General features: G+C 45.5%; 1 protein-coding gene across 1 annotated transcript; it reads right to left on the minus strand.

Moving 5' to 3' along the window:
- Positions 1 to 1,760: 1,760 nt before the first annotated feature.
- Positions 1,761 to 17,959, minus strand: doc2g (double C2-like domains, gamma). Its single transcript, XM_067250861.1, has 10 exons — positions 17,527 to 17,959; positions 16,703 to 16,782; positions 15,846 to 15,920; positions 12,967 to 13,076; positions 9,149 to 9,275; positions 8,739 to 8,795; positions 8,209 to 8,333; positions 4,622 to 4,703; positions 4,160 to 4,256; positions 1,761 to 1,960 (listed from the first exon to the last, which is right to left on the minus strand). The coding sequence occupies exons 1-10, from the start codon at positions 17,957 to 17,959 to the stop codon at positions 1,830 to 1,832; spliced, it is 1,317 nt and encodes a 438-aa protein (XP_067106962.1). The 3' UTR covers positions 1,761 to 1,829.
- Between the last annotated feature and the right edge of the window lie 1,559 nt (positions 17,960 to 19,518).

Genomic DNA, 19,518 nt, shown 5'->3' on the forward strand with positions numbered 1-19,518 from the left:
CCAGAGTCAGAATAAAATGGGGCAAGAGGTCAATGAGAGCTGGGTCGCTGACCCTGGGCTCATGGGTGCTACCTTAGATCTATGGTCGTCCTCTTTTGAAGGCTTTCTAGGATTAACATGACCATATTAGGGGTATCCATTTAGAGACTTACTGACATATGCACACAATTGCCCATATATTTCTTTACACACCCACAGACACATACTATGTATCAATACATTAGTATGATTCTGCCTACTGTTCAGTCTGTGATTCTCCACCAAACCACTGGGAACGCCCCAGGATGGGCCAATCTTCTGACTATAATCCATTATGACAGAGTTCCCTTTCCCCACAGGGAGAAATCCATACCAGAGAAGGGGGTTTCTGCTGTCAAATCTCTACATGTCTGGCAACCCTAGTATTAAACTCTGTGGGCTGTCTTTCATCTCAGAGAAACAGATAGTCCCTGTGGTCTCACTGCAACCAAAACACTTTCTCCGTTCAGTGGACCTTAACATCGCAGATAGATAGAAGTATGTTGTCGTGTTCCAAGTGAAGCTAGGTAGAGTTTCCGCCATTTTTGTTACACCTAGCCAGCCTTCATGGATCAGCTAGGGGTTTGAAATGTGTAAGGACCTCTCATGACTTGTAGGACCACAGTGTGTGCAGATTTCTGTTCGATACCAGACCAAATACATCCAATGAAACATGATCATCATCGGAGCCTCTTGATTAGTTGATTCCTTGAATCACAGGATGGAAAAGAAAAAAAGTGTTTCTTTGTCTCCTCTTAAACTGTAATACTTTGCTGTTGCACATGGAGAAGGTAGGCTTGGTTTGTAACTGGTCTTGAGTTTGCGTCTGAAGCTGTCAGCCAGGAAGAAGTTGGCGTCAAAAGATGGGGATCAGAGGTCGGGTGTCCCTTTGTGTGTGACAGTCACCACTGGACATGGGAAGTGTCACTGTGTGGAACATTCATGTGAGTCTCTCTTTTTCATCCTTAGTCTTTCATGTTGGGGTGATTCTCCTCATGATGGGGTGGTGGATGTTGGACACATTGGGAGAGTGGACGTGACACTGATATCCAGAGACACACTCACATACTCTCGCTCTCTCACTCTCAATCTCACTCTCACACACATACACAATAATACACACTTCTGAAAATGTATAGGCGCACAAATATTTGCACACACACACACACTACAAACTCAAATATTATCTTTGACACCAAGCCACTCACTGTCAATTACAGATTTGGGACAGTTACTTACAGACAGTTAAGGTAGACACCATCAAATGGACCCTTTTGTGCTTCACCGTATATTGTGTAGGATTGCATCAGATAAACATGATGAGATTTCTTTTTACAACTTGATCACCCAAGTCATCCTCATTAGTCAGTGTTTGTATTAACCTTGCTACTGTAACCTTCTAACCTTGCAGTTGCTTACAAACGTCTCGTACAGGTGAGGCTTCTACGTTGTTCATGAGTAACATTGGATGACAGAATGCAGTTAATGGGGTTAAAGCACAATTTGTGAGCACTTTCACAATCAACACTTTTAATGAGGGACATTATTTTTCACAAACTGTTTTACCTTTAAGAAAAACGGTGTTGTGACATTATTATAATAATAATAATATTATTATAGTTATAATTATAATTATTCATATAATTATTATTATGCATAACTTGGTCATTGTCATAATCTCCTACCATTGATTATTGATAATTATGATGTTATAATTACTGTTTTAATTATTGCATGTTTTTGATCACATCCTTTTATTACTGCATTAGTTGATTATTACTCATTCATTAATAAAGGTATATGTGTGTGTGTTAATCACTACTGGGGGCTCCTTGCTGTGTGAGCGTGTGCCAGTACTCCACTTTCTTTCCTGCGTGTTTGAGGCACTCAAACCAGTGCCGAAGTTTCTCTCCTTTGGCATTGATGCCCAATTCAACTCCACCTAAGAGAGAAAGACAGACAGAAAGAAAGAAATATAGAAAAATCCACAATACAAGCATTCATTCACTGCTGAGTCATCAAGATGAATTGTCCTTCAAAATACCAACCACGACAATGGACTCTCATTCCAGAAGAAAAGGGACAGAGAAATGAAAAACACCAAAGATAGATCAAAAAAGAGGAAAAGAAGCCAAATGGACGAAAAAAACTGAAAGCGAGAAACAGAGAGAGAGGAAGAGATACAGATAGCAGTTATCTTGCTTGTAGTGGTACAAGCATCACAGCATGAAGCCATAAACTGTATTTTACAGACAAAAGCGTTTTCCCCAGCGTGTCACGATTCAAGTCTGTGTGCTTGCGAGCCTCTGTGAGGAATGTTTTTTTTTGTCGGTGGATGGGGGATGTTTTCTTCTGTTTGTGGATCATGGGCTCCTTTGTCAAGCTCTCATGCAAACTTCAATACAAACTTTATCTTTTGGAATCTAAATTATTGACTGAGACATCATTTAATGCGTACCATTACATTAACATGGTGGATGGTAACGGACGTTAATTAGGCCAAGCACACACACACACGGATGCATTTGCAGTTTGTTTTCCAAGCTCACCTTTCTCTTCCCACACACACAGAAATCAATAGCATGTTTCGCGTGCCCAGGAGGTATCTGTGACAAGCGGGTGGTAAGTGTGCAAACCATGGGACGAGAGAGAAAGAGAGACAAAGGAGGTGAGGCAACACTGATGGATAGGTTGACACGGATGACGCAAGGCATGATGCGCTCACACACACAAACACACACTCTTTGTGGTGAATACAGCCACCCACACAAACACATCATCCATCCACACAGCACACACACAAACCTCTAACAGGCTATGCTAACTGCCCCCCTCCCCCCCACTCCTCCTCTCTGTCCTCCCTGTCTTCCCCCCTCCTTCCTCTTCCTCCTGTTTGTTCTAAATGAGAGACCTTGTCCAGTCATCAATATCACTCCCACAGATTAGTGGTGACGACTGCAGTCTGTCTCTGTCCACTCGGTATCTCTCAAATCCTCCCTCCTTTTGTTTTTCTTGTCGTACGTCGCTCTCTTCTGTGTCTCTGCACCTCCCACCTCGGAGACATCATCCCCTCTACAGTACATATGACCCTTTAGGCTATCAGCCCTTTCTCTCTTTTACCCCTCATCACTTATCTCTCTATTCCTTCACATGTTCTTCTCTTTTCTATTTGTTTTCCTCCGTCTGCCTTCTTTCTTTCTCTCTCTGTATCTCTCTCTCTCTCTCTCTGTCTCTCTGTCTCTCTCTCTCTCTCACTTCTTTTATTTTCACAACTCTCTCTTCCATTCCATTGTCCCTGTCACTTGTCATCATTGACAAGTGTGCCTCTCTCACTCTCTCCCTCCCTCCTTTCCGTCATCCACTATTCCGCCCTCCCTCCCTCATCCACTCTGCCTCTTCCCCCCTCTACTTTTCTCCATACCCAACTCTCTCTCCATCAATCTCTCTCTCTTCTCCATATCGTTAGTCTCTCAGCTGTAACATAACTAGGTTGTGTTCTATTTGCCCCATAAGCATAGTGGTCATGAAAGAGAGGTTAGTCTGTGCTGTGTATTGGACCAATAGCTTTGCTTCTTCTCCGGAGTGGGTAATAACTCATTCTTGAGCATTATTTCAATGTTGGACCAACACACACACATACACGCACACACACAGAAATAAAACACTTTGATCTCAAGGCCTCGGAGCTCTCAAGATGGTGATCCATTCTCTCCATCAGTTCTGTCTCTCTCCCTTGTGCCCCACCGTTCTCTGTGTGTGTGTGAGTGTGCCTGAGTGTGTGTGTATGAGAGCCTGCCACAGCAGTTTATCTGTGGTAAAAAGCTGCATCTATCTAGAGTGTCAACAGGATGACGGATGGCGATGGAAAAAAAAATGCTACCCTTTTCCATTTTGAAGACACTCTGCTTCTCCCTCCCACATGTTCCCTCTCTCACTCTTCTTCGCCTACTTCCGCCCCACACTAATTCTCCCTCTCCTTCCACGCACTCCTCTCTCTGGCTCCTCTCATCTTTTCATGCATGCTCCCGCTCCCACTCCCCCTCTCGCTCCCCCTCTCGCTCCCCCTCTCGCTCCTCTTGAATCACCCTCTATTCTCTGCCTCTCAGTACTCCTCCTCTCCTCCTTTCACTCGCTCCCTCACCTATGAAGTCGTTGCTCATTCCCAGGTCGTAGTCCCACACAGAAATCTCCAGTGTTTTCTTTGCCAGCTGGTCATGTGGAACTTCATATGCAAACTCCTGAAAAAGGTGGAGAGAGAGAGACAAGAGAGGGATGCATTCAAGCTGACGCAGCCATAAGGCTGAAAGGCTGAAAGAAAAAAATATTCATGTGGATGCACACACGTGCATGCACACGTGAAAACTTGAGCTTGTGAAGGCATCCAAACACACACACATTGTTCAGAGACAGGAGTTGTTGAAAGAAAAGGAAATGTTTTTGTGTTGACTACATTCAACACAGTATTTTGAACTCTCTAATGAATGCAGTTACGTAAAATGACAAGTAGGATGTAATTAGGGGCTATGGATTTAGCTATTGAGCGGGTTGCCAGGTCGGTTGATTAAGAGGCTCTTCCAGATGTAGGCACGGGGGAGAGAAGTACCTCATTGAATTCAGGATTCAGAGTCTTCTTCTTGACTGTGGTTTTGTACTTGGACTTCTTCCCCATATCAGGCTGTAGTACACTGAGAGAGAGAGAGAAAGAGAGAGAGAGAGAGAAAGAGAAAGAGAGAGAAGACGATAGAAAGAGAGAAAGAGGAAAAGAGAAATTGAGGCCGAAGGGGGCAGAAAGAAAAAGTAGAAATGTAGAAAGGGTGAGTTGAAAGGAGGAGAAGAGAGGTGGAGCAAGACAGAGAGGGATGTTCTAATAAGACAGATGACACAGCGTGGCTGTTCCAGTATGTTCTCCCTCCTACTGAAAGACAACTTTCACAACCAAAGCGAAAATTCGAGCACTCTGTCATTCACCAGGACGTGACTCTGAACATCGTGCAATGGGGGGGATGGGGGACGACGACGACGACAACGACGACACACAACGAGACTAGTTAGCTCAATTCTACCCTTATAGTGAAACAAAGAATAACAGAGGCTATGGGAAAAGAGTCACATAAAATGTTGTTTTGAAAGTGGTGCTGGGGGGGCGCACAGATATTTGAAAAGGCGCACGTCCCAGCCAACAGCCGACAGAAGGCGTCCCCCGAGGGCTGTGAGGGAGCTCATCACCATCAGCATAAATTCAAGTCAAGATGTTTTTCATCGTTGAGAAATTTCTCTGCAACCTAGGCCGCCCACCCCTAACTACGTAACTCATCGACACATGAGTAAAGAGTTTATGCCAAGGTTATGCATGCAAGGAGGTTAGTTTACAACAACACAGTATGGTGGTGGATGGGGAGAGATAGTGAGAGAGGTGGAGAGAGAGAGAGACAGAAAGAAAGAAACACACTGATCTGAAAGGAAATTATATGACATGAAATGACTATCCCATGAAGAGAAAACAAGTAATGAGGTCATGGATTTATGAAAATGGGTGAATGGGAGAGAAAGCTAGGATGAAGCTAGAAAGAAACAGAGAACAAAAGTTCGATGACGGGAAAGAAACAGTGACAGCCGAAAAGAAGCGAGGAGAAATAGACCTTAAAACAGCCCACGTTGTGTATGTTTGTGAATTCACAAACATACACAAACACACGCACAAACTCTCTCTCTCTCTCTCTCTCTCTCTCTCTCTCTCTCTCTCTCTCTCTCTCTCTCTCTCTCTCTCACACACACACACACACACAAACACACACACAAAGATGACAGCCTGCTTAGTCAGCGGCGAAAAACAGACACTCCAGTTCTCACAAAGCTCTCTCTTGGATGTTTCTCTCCAGCCTGCAGTCCAAGAGCATTTTCATGCCTCAATATCGCAGTCCTTCTGTCTGCTACAGAGGAGGAGCTAGTCATCCATGGAGAATTAAACAAATGGGGTCTAAACGGTGATGAAAAAGCAAATTGATCTTACCAAACCGCAACGAGGAGGAGGTGGCAGATCATTTTTGACCTATTGCGGAGCGTTTCTTTAAAGGCCAAATGGAATGGCACGGACATCATCTCATTATGCCCATAGTAACAGTACAGCGTGGGTCTACAGCGTGTAAAATAAGTGTCCTCAGATTCCTATTTGCACACTAAAGCTTTGTTTGAATAGCGTGAAATGCTTCAAAAATTTATTTTTTTACTAATTTTAAATGGGTCATTTAATACACCAGCAAGTGTATAGCCTGAAGTGAGTTGTCAGAGCCTGAGGAAAGCAGACTCAGTTAATATGCAGACCTGCGTTATCCTACAAATGTAACTGGCTCTGGGCAGATCGCTCCACTTGGTTATTCAGTCCTCTGGTGAAATAGCTCCGGTCGGACATGGGTCGTATCTCACGTCAGACATGTAAGCGTGTGTGCTTGGAGTTCTAAGAAGAATCTCTGCAGTATCTCATCAAACTGCAGACAGATATCTGGCCTCCAGTGCACACAGTGAAATAAAACATAATCTTCAGCTATCAGAATAAACTACACATACATACACACTCTTGCCTTGTAGTGGTGGCCTGTTTATTCAGTGAAACCCAGGTGCGAAAGTATGCTGCAGTGTACAAGTATAAAACAAAGCTTGCCATCACTAACTAGAGGGGGTGTGACCTGAAAAACGCACTCATGCATCCATAACCTTTTCAGAAAAGTTTTTTTTAAACGCTTACGCACACACAAACAAAAACACACACACCATGTAAAAGTGAGTGTGGGCATCCAGAAGTAACTTTTGTTACACTACCCACACAGTGTGAAACAGCGCGACAGGTGGGAATAGGTGCTTGATAGGATGAGTGCTAAAATAATTGCTAGCAAGTACTAGGCACTGTATTGATCCTGCAGGCTCAGTTCAGCAAACCTGGCTTCCTGTTCTGGAAAATTCCATGGACTCTTACTGGTCATTGTCACACAAGTTGAATACCTTTTGAACTACCTGCCATGTTTACATTTACATTTAGTTATTTAGCAGACGCTCTTATCCAGAGCAACTTACAGTAAGTACAGGGACATTCCTCCCGAGGCAAGTAAGGTGAAGTGCCTTGCCCAAAGACACAATGTCATTTGACACAGCCAGGAATCGAACTGGCAACCTTCAGATTACTAGCCCAATTCCCTAACCGCTCAGGCACCTGACTCCCCCATGTTTATAACGGAACGTGAGTTTGGTTGGTCGTCTCTATCACCTAGGTGAGACTGCCAGACATGACATTGATGGAGGCTCCATAGAAACAGATTACTTTATCCAGTGTAGTTTTACAGGGAACTTTACTGAATATTATTCTAAATGTAATGGAATTAATCTGGTCATTTGGTTAATATCTTCTGTGGATTCTAGATGGGGTTTTAGAATCTCAAGTGGAGAACTGTCTGATTCTTTGGACCGACATGTCAAGTTAATGATTTATCTAAAGTAAGATGAGTCTAGTCTGTTACAAAGCTCTCTTTGAGGAAGTGGGAAAACCAAACAAACGGCAAACACCTCCTCCCAGCAGCCACAAAATGAGCGCCTCTGACACACCTAAGAGTGAGTGTTAAAAGAGTGAGAGGCAGAGAGGGAGATGGAGAAATGCAGATGAAATTCAAGCTTTCAAAAGAAGAGAAAAAAAGCTTCTAGTACGTCACCCGGACACACTCATCATCCAGTGCTTGTCACAAGGAAAGGGAAAAAGAAACAGAGACAGAAAGAGATCGACTCCATAGAAAAGAGGGATATAAAGAGGAAAAAAACCTGACAATCTCTTAGGTGCACAACCAGCATGCCATAAGCTTTATCTCACCATACATCAAAATTGGCTGATAAGGGGCTCAGAGCTAGGTCTAAATAACAGCAACAAATCAATACTTTGGAGAAAAGGAGTGAGAGATGGAAAGATTAAAAGGTAACAAAATAGAGACAGTGAAAGAAAAACACCTCCAAGGTCTACCAGGAAAGTCTGGTCTCTTCATTTGCGTCCCGACAACAGGAAGTCAATACATTTAAGACACATCACCTCCTGTGCTGTCACAGTATGTCTCCTGGTCTCTCTACAGTATGTTCTCTCACAGTTCTTCATGCCCTCAGGAGGCGAACTGCCACCGAAAAAACTGGCTCAGGTGCACCCATGCCTTTACTCACATTTTGACGAAGGGGTCAGAGTAGCCATTGGAGTCCATGGCGGCAAGGTGGGCGCAGCGCACGATTCCCACAAGCAGGCTGTTTTTCTCCGTGCTGTAGCACAGTGACACCAGAATACGGCCACGCTGGGGGTTGAGGGGATGGGGGAATTGGCAAGATGAAGTGGGTGGGATTGGGAAGGATGGGTGGGTGGGGAGGGGGTGCAAAATGATGGACACACACAATTAACCGTAACCCAACTTTATTGCACGTACAATTTCATGTACCATGCCTTGGACGTCATGACATTAACAACCTACAGTAGATGTACGCATGGAAGCTAATTGCAAGGCCATCATTAAACCAAAGATCATGAAACGACTAGATAAGTCAGACGTGTGATGTGAGAATTAATGAGACGCAGAGACTTTTATAAAACCATCACTGCTGCTGTCAAGTTCAGAAGGCCTTATCGACTCAACACCATCCATATGACTGGCGTCTGTGGGCAAACAAAGTGTTGATATGAAGACTACACTCTCAAGGCTTACCTCCTCCTCTGCTACAGGGGCTCCCTGCTCTACGGCTTGGTTGTTGCTCTCCTTGTTCTGAGAGAGAGAGATAAAGAGATTGAGACACCGAGGGACAGAGAGAGGAACGATATTGAAAGAGCAAGAGACACAGTGAGAGAGAGAGAGGAGAGAGAAGGGTAGAGTGAGAGAGGGTGGTTTATATCAATATACACAGAATCGGACCTTATTTATCTAGCATGTATCTAGCCAACGGCTATAACATTCACACACAATATAATACTGAAAATGCAATCAATCTAGGCCACAGGCAATTACTCATTTATGCACTATGAGATCCATGCCATATTGTGGGTACACCAACACAAACACCCACTTGCACTCGGGCACACACAAATACACACGCACACACACACACAAACACCACCTACCTGTGCAATTCTCTCCAAGCCCATGTTATACCTCTTGCTTTCTCCCTCCTTCAATTTCTTCAGAGGCACTCGCACCTCACCGATAAACTCGTTGCGGCCGAGACGGTCCATGTCACACACGCAGAGCCTGAGCACACACACACGCACACACACGCACACAAACAGGGGGGAGGGGCACCGTGGAGTCAGCTTTGGTTAAGCCTTGGGTCTATAAATTCTCTCAGACAGCCAAGTGTGTGTGTGTCTGTTTGGGTCAGAAAGCTTTCCATGTCATGGCTCTGTGAGATATCAGAGTGTGTGCATGTGTGTTTAAGTCCATATTTCCTCGGGGGTTCTAATCAACATCCACCATCTGCAGCAGCGTGCTATCGTCCCAAATTCAAGAAGTAAACACTGTCATCCATAGAACGCATCTATGTACCCTGAGCTGTGAATACCTGTAGACTGCAGCCTCAGTAAAGCACATTTCAAAGTTACCCCCATGATCTTGTGATAAAGTGGTTTCCAGAACAAACTCTCTCCCTTTAAAAATAAATGAACAGTAGGAGGACCTCCGTAGTATCTGGTCTCTCATGAGCTCATTGGCTCGGAGTCTGAATAGCCTTCCCCCGTGGGACTGTGTGGGGGTGGAGGTGACACTCTGTCACAACACACTCTCTTTTTTCTCTCCTTCTCTCTTCCTCTGCTGTCTTCCTTTTCACAAACACACCAGCTCCAGACAGTTAGTCATACCGTCTGTGTGTGTGTTAGTCAGAGAGAGAAAGACTGTGTATGTGTGTGAAAGAGAGAGCTAATATGTGCCTGTGTGTGAGTCTTTGTGTGTGCACTGTGCACTGTTCCCAGAATGCCGTGTCAAACTGACGTGTGCACGGGTGATGAAGAAGAATATCACACCTTGCACTGTCAATCTCACCCCCCCACTCACCCACATGTGCTATCCATATGGCACACACCCTCCACCTTAACCCAATTAGTTAAATCTATCTTAGTCACATGCACTGCACTGACAGACCAATTCTTGTGTTTTTGGGTGAAAGCTAGCTGAATTACCATCAGTGCATTCCATACCCATCCATCCAAGGTGATTCAGATAACATAGGGAGTTTAAAATAAACACACTGTAATATTTTAATTAAGATTTATCTGATCAATTTTCCCCTTCGGTATTAACATCTAAATTGTAACACATCTAAATATAGCTGGGCTCTTAAATCTCTTGGATCACTTATCACTGAGGAAAGTCCATTAAAGAATTTGATGGAGAGATAGAGGGAGGGAGGGAAGGATGTAAGACAGGAAGGAAAAGAGGAGGTACAGAGTACAGACAACTACCGCGGGACACGGTGGCGATGGCGGCTGCTGATTTTGTCGAAAAACGTCTCGACCGGCTTGTTTCTCAGCCAGATACGGTAGACTACTTTCTCTGACTGACAGTGTGAAAGTAACACCAGTGATGAGTGTGGATAGTTCTTTTTGCACGAAACGATCCACAATAAGACCACAATATGTTCTCAGACATCCTGATGTATTTCTTCTTTGAGGTATTTCCATCTGTAAGACATTTCCCTTGGGCATGGTTCTATATATAATTATCAATGCCCTATGCTTGCAAGTACAGTGAAAGGACCATCTCTCTGCAAAAAAGTCCCTGTGAGATATACCTCAGATGGCAGCGATATTTTGAAAACAATCACAGTTTTTTCACAAATCACAAAATAAGATACATCTACTTTCTGACTGAACGAATTAGGATTCAAAGCTTTCAAAAGAAAAGGCCCCGGAGAAATGGGGCAGACCCCTCTTGAATGTGTAATAGTCTGAAGTGCCACATTCATACACAAAAACACAAATAAAACTGGTAGTGGATAGTGGCGATTATTTTCACAGCATGTTGAGGCAGCACCTTTATGCCAAATTTCCATCAAATTAGCCTCCAACTGAGACAAATGTGTGTGGGTGCATAAATGTGTGACTATTTCAAACAGCCTACTACAACTGTACAACCACCAGTACTACTCAAAGTATTCTGATTACTGATGAAAGACGGCAAAAAAGAGGCTTGACTGAAAGCTGTTCTTACCTTCTAATAAAAAACGGATAACCTGGCCATCCTTCAGACAACATATTTGAAACTCCCACTACCACCACCACCGGTCTTATACTCTCTAATTAAGCATCAATATTGACCAGCAGCCATGGGATCGGAGTCCACCATGTTGCTCACAAATTCAGTTTATAGCATATTCAATCAAGTTCCACACACACACACGCACACACACACACACACACACACACACACACACACACACACACACACACACACACACACACACACACACACACACACACACACACACATACACACACACAAATCCTCTGCTTATCTGCCTCACTGCACTACTCATTTTCCCCAGAGTGTAAAACCTGCTGTTTAACCACCGTCCAATTCTTCAGCTCCAGAGGCTCAAGGCTGCTCCTTGGAGAGAGGCTGAATCTGAGCAACACCTGCCCACTTGGCGATGCTCTGAGGTGGGCTTTTTGAGGGAAAGACCCCCCCCCCATCCCCATCCCCATCCCTCAGGTCATGTCCCACTGGTGAGATGAAACTAGGCACAGAAGGGGCCTGGCTGGGGGGCTAAGCATTGCTGCAGGGTGCCCTTCCAGTGTCCGTTTCCCCACACTATCCACTTCTCTCTGTCCCTCTCCCCTTCTCTCCCGTCTCCCTCTTTCCTCCTCCTTTCTCTTTTCCCCTCTCCTCTCTCTCCCCTTTTCTCTCTCACCCTTTCTCTCACTTCATCCCCATCTCTGTGAGTCCAAGCTTTTATATTTAATTGCGTCGAATCCCTGCTATGTTCCCTCCCCCACATCCCTCCCTCCTCCCAACTACATTTTGGCAACGGTTGTTCTGTTACTCCCTCATACTTGTCACTCTGTATCATTCACTCTTTACTCCTCCTGTGTCTCTCTTTCTCATTCTCTCCATCTCCTGCTCTCTTCCCCAGAGCCCCCATGTGGGTGTGTAATGAGGGTGTGTGTGTCTGTTGACGTGTTTGGGTTGGAAGGATGTGGGCGGGTGCGTGCGTGTTTGTGAGCAGGTGGTGCTGGTGTGTGTGGAGGGGGGAGGTGGGAGACACACATGGCTTTGCTGTCCAGCAGCTGACCTTGACAAGAAAGCTTGAGGACACACACCTGTCTGTCTTTGTGCCTCCAGCAGGGGTTGTGTGATAACTTTGTGACCAGGGATGTGTGTGTATGTACGTGTGTTCCTGCAAGTAGGGTGAAGTGCCTTGCACAACGTAATTTGGCACGGCTGGGAATCGAACGGGCAACCTTCAGATTATTAGCCCGACTCCCTCACCGCTCAGCCACCTGACTCCCATTAATTCTAATCCTGTCCACATGTGTCGTACTGTACTATCTTCTGCAAAACATACACACACATACACAAACTCACCCACATGCTCAAACCAAGGTTAAGACTGCGGCTGAGTTTTGGCCACAGTGAGCCATGCTTGACCTCAATCACTTCAGTACCCATATTTAGAGCTCTCTGTGAATGAGCGGTTGGAGACTCTCAAACAAAGCTATCACCTGAGCAGTTAATGCATCAAACGCTAATGGAACACTTGGCCATTGTTCCTGGCCTGGATAATGAATTGGCCTAGAGGGCCTTCTGGGAATTGTAGGCAGGTGTTTCAGCTAGGGCCCTTGGGGACTTTGAATCGGATCCCTTGGATAACAAACAGTCTAATAAAATGGTTTCTTTGGGAATTGTAGGCAGTTGTTTGGCCGTGCGTGTGGGAGTTGTAGTTTTGTACCTGAGTGTTTTAGTGGTCATGTCGGCAGCTGTGATGCCATGGTACATGAGGGTCTCGCTCCACACAGGGTTCAGGGTATTCTTCAAGGTCTTTGTCCTCAGCTTATTGGCCTATAGGAGACAAGCAACGGGGATATTGTGAGGAATCAGAGAAAGTGATGGAGGGAAAGAACCAGAAGAGAGATAGAAAGAGACAGTGTAACAGCGTATAGAGGAGGGCCGATGAGAATGAGGGAGGAAGGAAAGCTGTAGATCAGGTAGAGAATTGAATGAGAAAAAGAGTCGGAGAGAGGGGACAAAGGAGGGAGTGTAAGAAAGAGAGTGTGAGAGACTGATAGGGAGATGTGAGGAAGAGGTGAGATGGCAGAGTGGGGGATGGGGGATGGGGGGGGCATTAGGTACAAGAGATGAAGCCAGAGCTGTGGGAGCGAAAAATATGAGCAGAGTAAAGAGTGAAGGCAAGAGGTAGCAGGAGAACAGATTGGGGAGGGGGGAAAGAAAGAGAGAGAGAAAGTAGAGAGCAGAAACTTCATTTATCTCTTCCCTCAGGAAATGCAGGCATCTGCTCACCGACTTTGTAAAGGAGGATGAGAGGACAGGAGGCTTCCCCCGACTCACCTGTCCGTCTGTCTCCCACAACCTGTCGCCAGTGTGCCCAAAACAAGCCCCACTACGCTAGCGCAGCACATCGGTCAATTAGCCTGCGCTAACAGAATTTGCATGAGAAATCAAAGCATTCCAAAACAGAAATGCCTGACACTCGCTTACCTACAGTGTGTCATCTTCTCCTTTATGAATGACTGAGGAGGAGTTAGCACTCACTCGCTAGCTTGTTCCCACAGAGCTACCTCCAGGATGTCAATGCTGTAGCTTTTGTTTTTGCATAGAGCTTTTATTTTCTGTCTTATTCAACTAGCATATTTTTTCCCTTTGAAGCTGAAAACCAGGCATGCATTCCCAGTTTTTATCCCCAATACACACACACACACACAGCTGAGCGAGCAGGAGTGTATACTCTCCGGGCTCTGTGTAGCACAAGCCGAAATTCAGAGTCCGCGGGCATTTGTCAACACCCTGGTGCTCCGTAGCTAATTACCTCTCTCTCTCTCTTGTCCCTGGCCCTCTCTCACTCCCTCTTCTTTCCCTTACCTCACATATACACCCTTCCTTTCTCGCTTATTCTCTTCCCTCCTGTCTGTCTTCCTCTCTGCTCCCAACCTAAATCATTGCCGACATTCAAACATCCATACTCTATCTCTCTTTCCCGCTCTCTCTCTCTCTCTCTTTATTCTCCAATAATTACACATCTTCCGCCCCCTAATATTTTATCAGTAGCCCTCTCTCTCCCTTTATCCCCCTCTTCCACCCCCCCACCCCACCCTCCCGTACATGGCTTTTCTAAAATGGACCTCTCTCTCTTTCACACTCTCTTTCTCCCAGGATCAGAAATCTCATTCTCCATGCACTATGCATTAGGAGGAGTGATGCCATAGACAGCGAGCAGACGAGAACACCAAGCCAAAATACCAGAACACTGAGACACCGGCAGACGCTTGCTGATTGAGCGTGTGTGTGTGAGCGAACATGTGGGGAGGGTGTGTACATGCGTAACTGTGAGTGAGCCATGTGTGCATCTGTAAGTACCAGTGAGTCACGCTGTGTGTCTGTGAGTTATTGTGGGCAAGTGTGTGTTCATAAGAGACTTGACAGCGGTGTATAGGTACGACACACGGTGAGTGAGAAGACGTGTCTAAGAGCAGGTGTGGGTCTGTCCTTGCTAGTCACGCCCTCGCTGCAGTGCTTGAGTGCGTTTTACGTCACATTCATTCATTTTGTGGACCATTATATAAATACCTGTGTGTGTGTGTGTGTGCGAGTGCTCGTGCCTCCTAGTCACATGCTCCCACTCCTGGGTACACCGGACCCGTGTGGTCGATATTTGCCAAACAGAGGTTTGTGGGTACTTGTGTGCAAGCTGACGTTATATCCCCCCACCCCTCTCTTTCTTCCTCCCCAGCCCTTGTCTCACCCTCTCTCCCCCCCATCCACACTCGTCTGTTGACGTGAGCCGTGTAACAATCCTCGCTGTTTCCATGACAACCACCTGCTGCTGTCCTCCCCTCATCTGCCCCCCCCCTCCATCTCTCCCTCCCTCTGCTCCCTCTCGACACTGTGTTGGTATCCCAAGGTCAAATTGGGTCACACGGATAAAGAGAGATAGTGACAGAGATAGGAGCGTAAGGCGATAGAGAAAAAGACAGAGAGGTAACAAAAGAAGACAACAGAAAGGGGGATGTGGGGAGTGGAGTGGGGGAGTAAATGGGTGGTGGGACAAGGAGAAAGGGTGGTGTGGGGGTCAAAATGTTCCTATAGTGTTTTCCAGTGCTGGATCTGTTCCCGCATCATTTCGCATCATCTTCGGTTGAAAATGGCTGACAAAATGTCTCCCACCTGAGGAGAAAATAACTAGCTGGGCACATTCTTCCTGCCACTTCGTTCCAAAACAAAACATAAAGAGGGGTGAACTAAAGTTCTAAAACACCTTAGTGTCTGTCTGAAATAGCTCACCATCAAACTGCATGGAACTACGCGCTACCATGCAGAGCACCTATAGCACATTGGCCAATTTCAATTCCGAAAATCGAGTACAACATGAGAAAATCACAGGGAACTGAAGATGTGGTCAACAGAATACATTTGAGGCAATACAGTCATGTGTCTTGCTTTTTTCACTTCGTACTGTTTGGGAGATGGGTTTGAAGAATATAAATGGGCAGTTGGAAGTGGAAATGGAAGCTTTTGGCCGGGGCGTGGAACCCTCGGGGCCCTACAGTGAGGGTGTAGCGTTGACGGATGTTGGGATGGGGTTGCCATAGTGACCTTGCTAGCCCCCGGCAGGAGATGTAGCTTGACGTATGGATCTGCCAGTCCGTTGGAATCCATGGCCTTCAGTCCCTGTGGAGACACATACAAACACAAGACCAGGTTAAAAGTTGAGCGTTCATAATTCATTATAGTACACACAGAGAACATCATGTTCTTTATCTAATGAAACATGTCCGATGTTTCTTTCGATAGCACAGCAGAGCACTCCTTCCCAACCTTAGTGTCACTCTAAAGTCTATTGCACACTGGTGCAGCTAAACACTCGCAGAGGTTGTGTTTACCATGCGCCACATTCTAAAATTAGCTTGCTAGCTAGCTCATGTTGCATTAATACTTTACACGTTATATCGCCAAGGGGATAGAGTGAGTGTCGCTGCAATGTGAGAGGTTCAAGCGGTTTCCTCTTTGGCCCTCTTTTGTTTTCGAGGCTTGGCTCTGAGTTTTGGATTCTACTTAAGCCTGCCTCCGTGGGTAAGACCGGGCGGAGGGCATTCAACATGAGCCAAAGGCTGGCCGGGTGGATGAGGCTTAAGCTTGCACTTTGATTTCTCTCTCTCTCTGCGTTGGGGGATATGTTTGTAGCTCAGTCTGGGATTGTAAGGAATGGGCAAAATGTCAAGCTTCAGATTAGCTCCTTTTAGCATAGATTGAAAAAGATTTACTGTTTTAAACTCATGGTTTTTGAATAGTCTGTGCCTTAAATTGAATCCCCAAACTAAGGACCAAAACAAGTTTTAAACAGACTTAAAAGATGAATATAAAAATTATGTAAAAAAATCTAATAGCATGATATCCATAAACTGGCCTTCTCAAGACTAATTCAGACCAAGGCTAACAAGAGTGGTGCCTACCTTTGCTTTGTGGATGGTGCAGTGTAGACAGTTGTTTTCTTGATCAAAAAGCAAGTTAAATTCCAGTGTGCCCAGGTAAGCTGAAAACACAACGATCGATTTCTGTCAATGTAGCTCTGAGCACACAAACCTGATTTCACTAAAGCCAACACACGCATGAATGAACACAAGTACAGGGATTTCAAAACCTGCATCAACGCACACAAACACACACACATGTGGTATCAACCCCAAGCTGCATACAGGGGTACGTGTTTTTCAGACACTCACTTAAAAAACATTCCATTTATGAATTAATCTGTCGTGTTTCATCATTCTGGGAAAATTAACAGAAACTTATAGGCTGAATTACATTATTCCAGTACACTCACATAAATCACAAGGGCGCTGTTTCAGAGAATGAGGTTGTGACAAAAGTACTGAGAAGATGCTCGACTCGAGTATGACAAGGCAAATGCAGGCAGCATGGAGGAGAGATGTACACAGAAACTCGCACTGACAAAAACATGTAAAACAACCTCTGAACTCTCACTTTGGCAGAGGGAGTGTTGAATTGGGCCAAATTGCTCAATGATTTGTCCTTCACATCAGGGTTCGAACTACGGAGGGGTTTGGGGGGGTTTGACCCCCCTAATTAAGACTTGGACCCCGCCAAAAGAGGTAAAAACAACAGGACGGGGGGGGGGGGTCGATACATTTATATATCGTTCTTACCTGTAATCGTAACCCCCCCGATTGTCTTTGATCATTCGCACTCTGCTTCACATGCTCTATGCATACTACGTTACTACAAACTTGTATGCTACACCTCCCCCTCGACTCACTGTCTTCATCGTCCGAGTCTTGCCTCTCGCCCTCATCTTCTTCCCTCTTCTCCCTGTCCCTCTCTCCTCCACCTCCTCCAAACTCAACCATCCCATTGTTGTCCTCCTTCAAGATCTTCTTCTCGCGTGGCGGGGGCGGCGTGCAGGGGTAGTCGTGGAAACGGGGGAAGAAGTCAGAGATCTGGGGTATGGGCATGATGGGCCCTGGGCACACGTTGATGGCGAAGTGCTCCTGCATAGAGATCTTGACGGGCGAGGGAGGGGGCGGGGTGGCATGGTGAGGGGCGGGGGGGGAGGAGGAGGAGGAGGAAGAAGGGGGCACTACCAGGTGAGAAGAGGAGGAGGCGGGGGGCTGGTGGTTGTTGTTGTTGTTGGGGGGGTGGGTGGGGGGGGCAAAGTGCGAGTGCGGTGGCGGGGCCTTGGAGACGCTCATATGGACCGCTGGGTGGAACTAGGGAATGGAGGGAAGGAGAAAAAACAGAGTGAGAGAGAAAGGAGGGGGATGGATTGATGGGAAAAAAGAAGAACAGAGGGGTGATCAGAAGCCAAACAACAAACCCTTCCAAAAAATGCAATTTTCAAGGAACATATGTTGGATTGTTTTGATCTGAAATCTTCCGTAGCAGGATTTTTGGACAAATTCCAATTACATGATTCAGAAAACCTGAATGGAACCATGAAGCTATACTTTACTCAATAGTTCAAATGGAATTTGGGATTTGTATCAGTCTAGCTCATCCTGGGATGAGCTATGGGATGCAATGGAAGTCAGCTCATTGTTCGTTATGGTTCATTTTGACGTGGTTTTGAAACGAAGCCCCTTGTCTCCAAGCCCCCCATGTTAAGCTTCAACAAAGAAATAGACCAACGACATCAAAGAACTTTATGAATATTCATTATCAGCAGAATATTGTTTAAAAGTATTAACCCTATATCCCTCTTTACTATACATACTCCTCCACTAATCCCCTCCTTTTATCACTCTCTCTGCCCCCCCCCCCCCATCTCTCATCTTCAAAACCCTTGAGCAATATTTACATAACGCCACTCAAAATCCTATACCACACTTCCTAGTAATGGGTACAGATACAGCAGAGTCATACTGTAACAGTTTGCAAATGATAATTTTTTCAAACATCTTTATATAATGACTTGTTATAACAGAAACTGTCTGGTACTGAAGCAATCATAATTACATCACACAAATTGGTTGGCAAATATTATAAATCACACGTACACACTAACACACACCAGCACACAAACATCTGAGACACTTCTGAGGAGTTTCAAAGCAATACAACGTTTACCCTCAATCAGCAGCCCAATGTGCTTTAGAACCAGTCATCAATGCAGAGCAATGACTCAATAGTAAAGACAGTCATTTACTCAGAGCCAAAAACTCTCTCTCTCTCTCTCTCTCTCTCTCTCTCTCTCTCTCTCTCTCTCTCTCTCTCTCTCTCTCTCTATATATATATATATATATATATATATATATATATATCCTTGTCTCTGGTCTATTTCCTTCGACACACACGCATGCTCTAGTGTGCTTCCATACACTCACACACTCTCACTCGCCAGATGGACACAAAGATACAAACCATCTTACATCCAGCATCTTCTTAGAACACACACGCACACATATGTACACACACACACACACACGGATAAGCACACACAATCTCATTGATTGAAACACATTGTCCGCACAAACTCACTGGCTTGTCTGCACGTGCGCACTTACACATACAGCCCACAGGTACGTCGCAGACTGTCTCACTCACTGCACCTTGTGGACACACACACACATATGACGTACACGTACCCAGTGACAGTCTTCATCTGTTCCAGCGCTCCATCATGTCTGTTCTCTCGTTCTCTGTCTTTTACACACTGTGGAGAGAGCAGAGCTGCTCCAAGTCAATATATCCTCCCCTCTTCTCTCTCTCCCTCCCTCCCTCTCTCTCTGTCGCTCCCTCGCTCTGCTCCTCA

The sequence above is a fragment of the Osmerus mordax genome, chromosome 14 (assembly GCF_038355195.1).
Source record: "Osmerus mordax isolate fOsmMor3 chromosome 14, fOsmMor3.pri, whole genome shotgun sequence".
Classification (NCBI taxonomy): Eukaryota; Metazoa; Chordata; class Actinopteri; order Osmeriformes; family Osmeridae; genus Osmerus; species Osmerus mordax.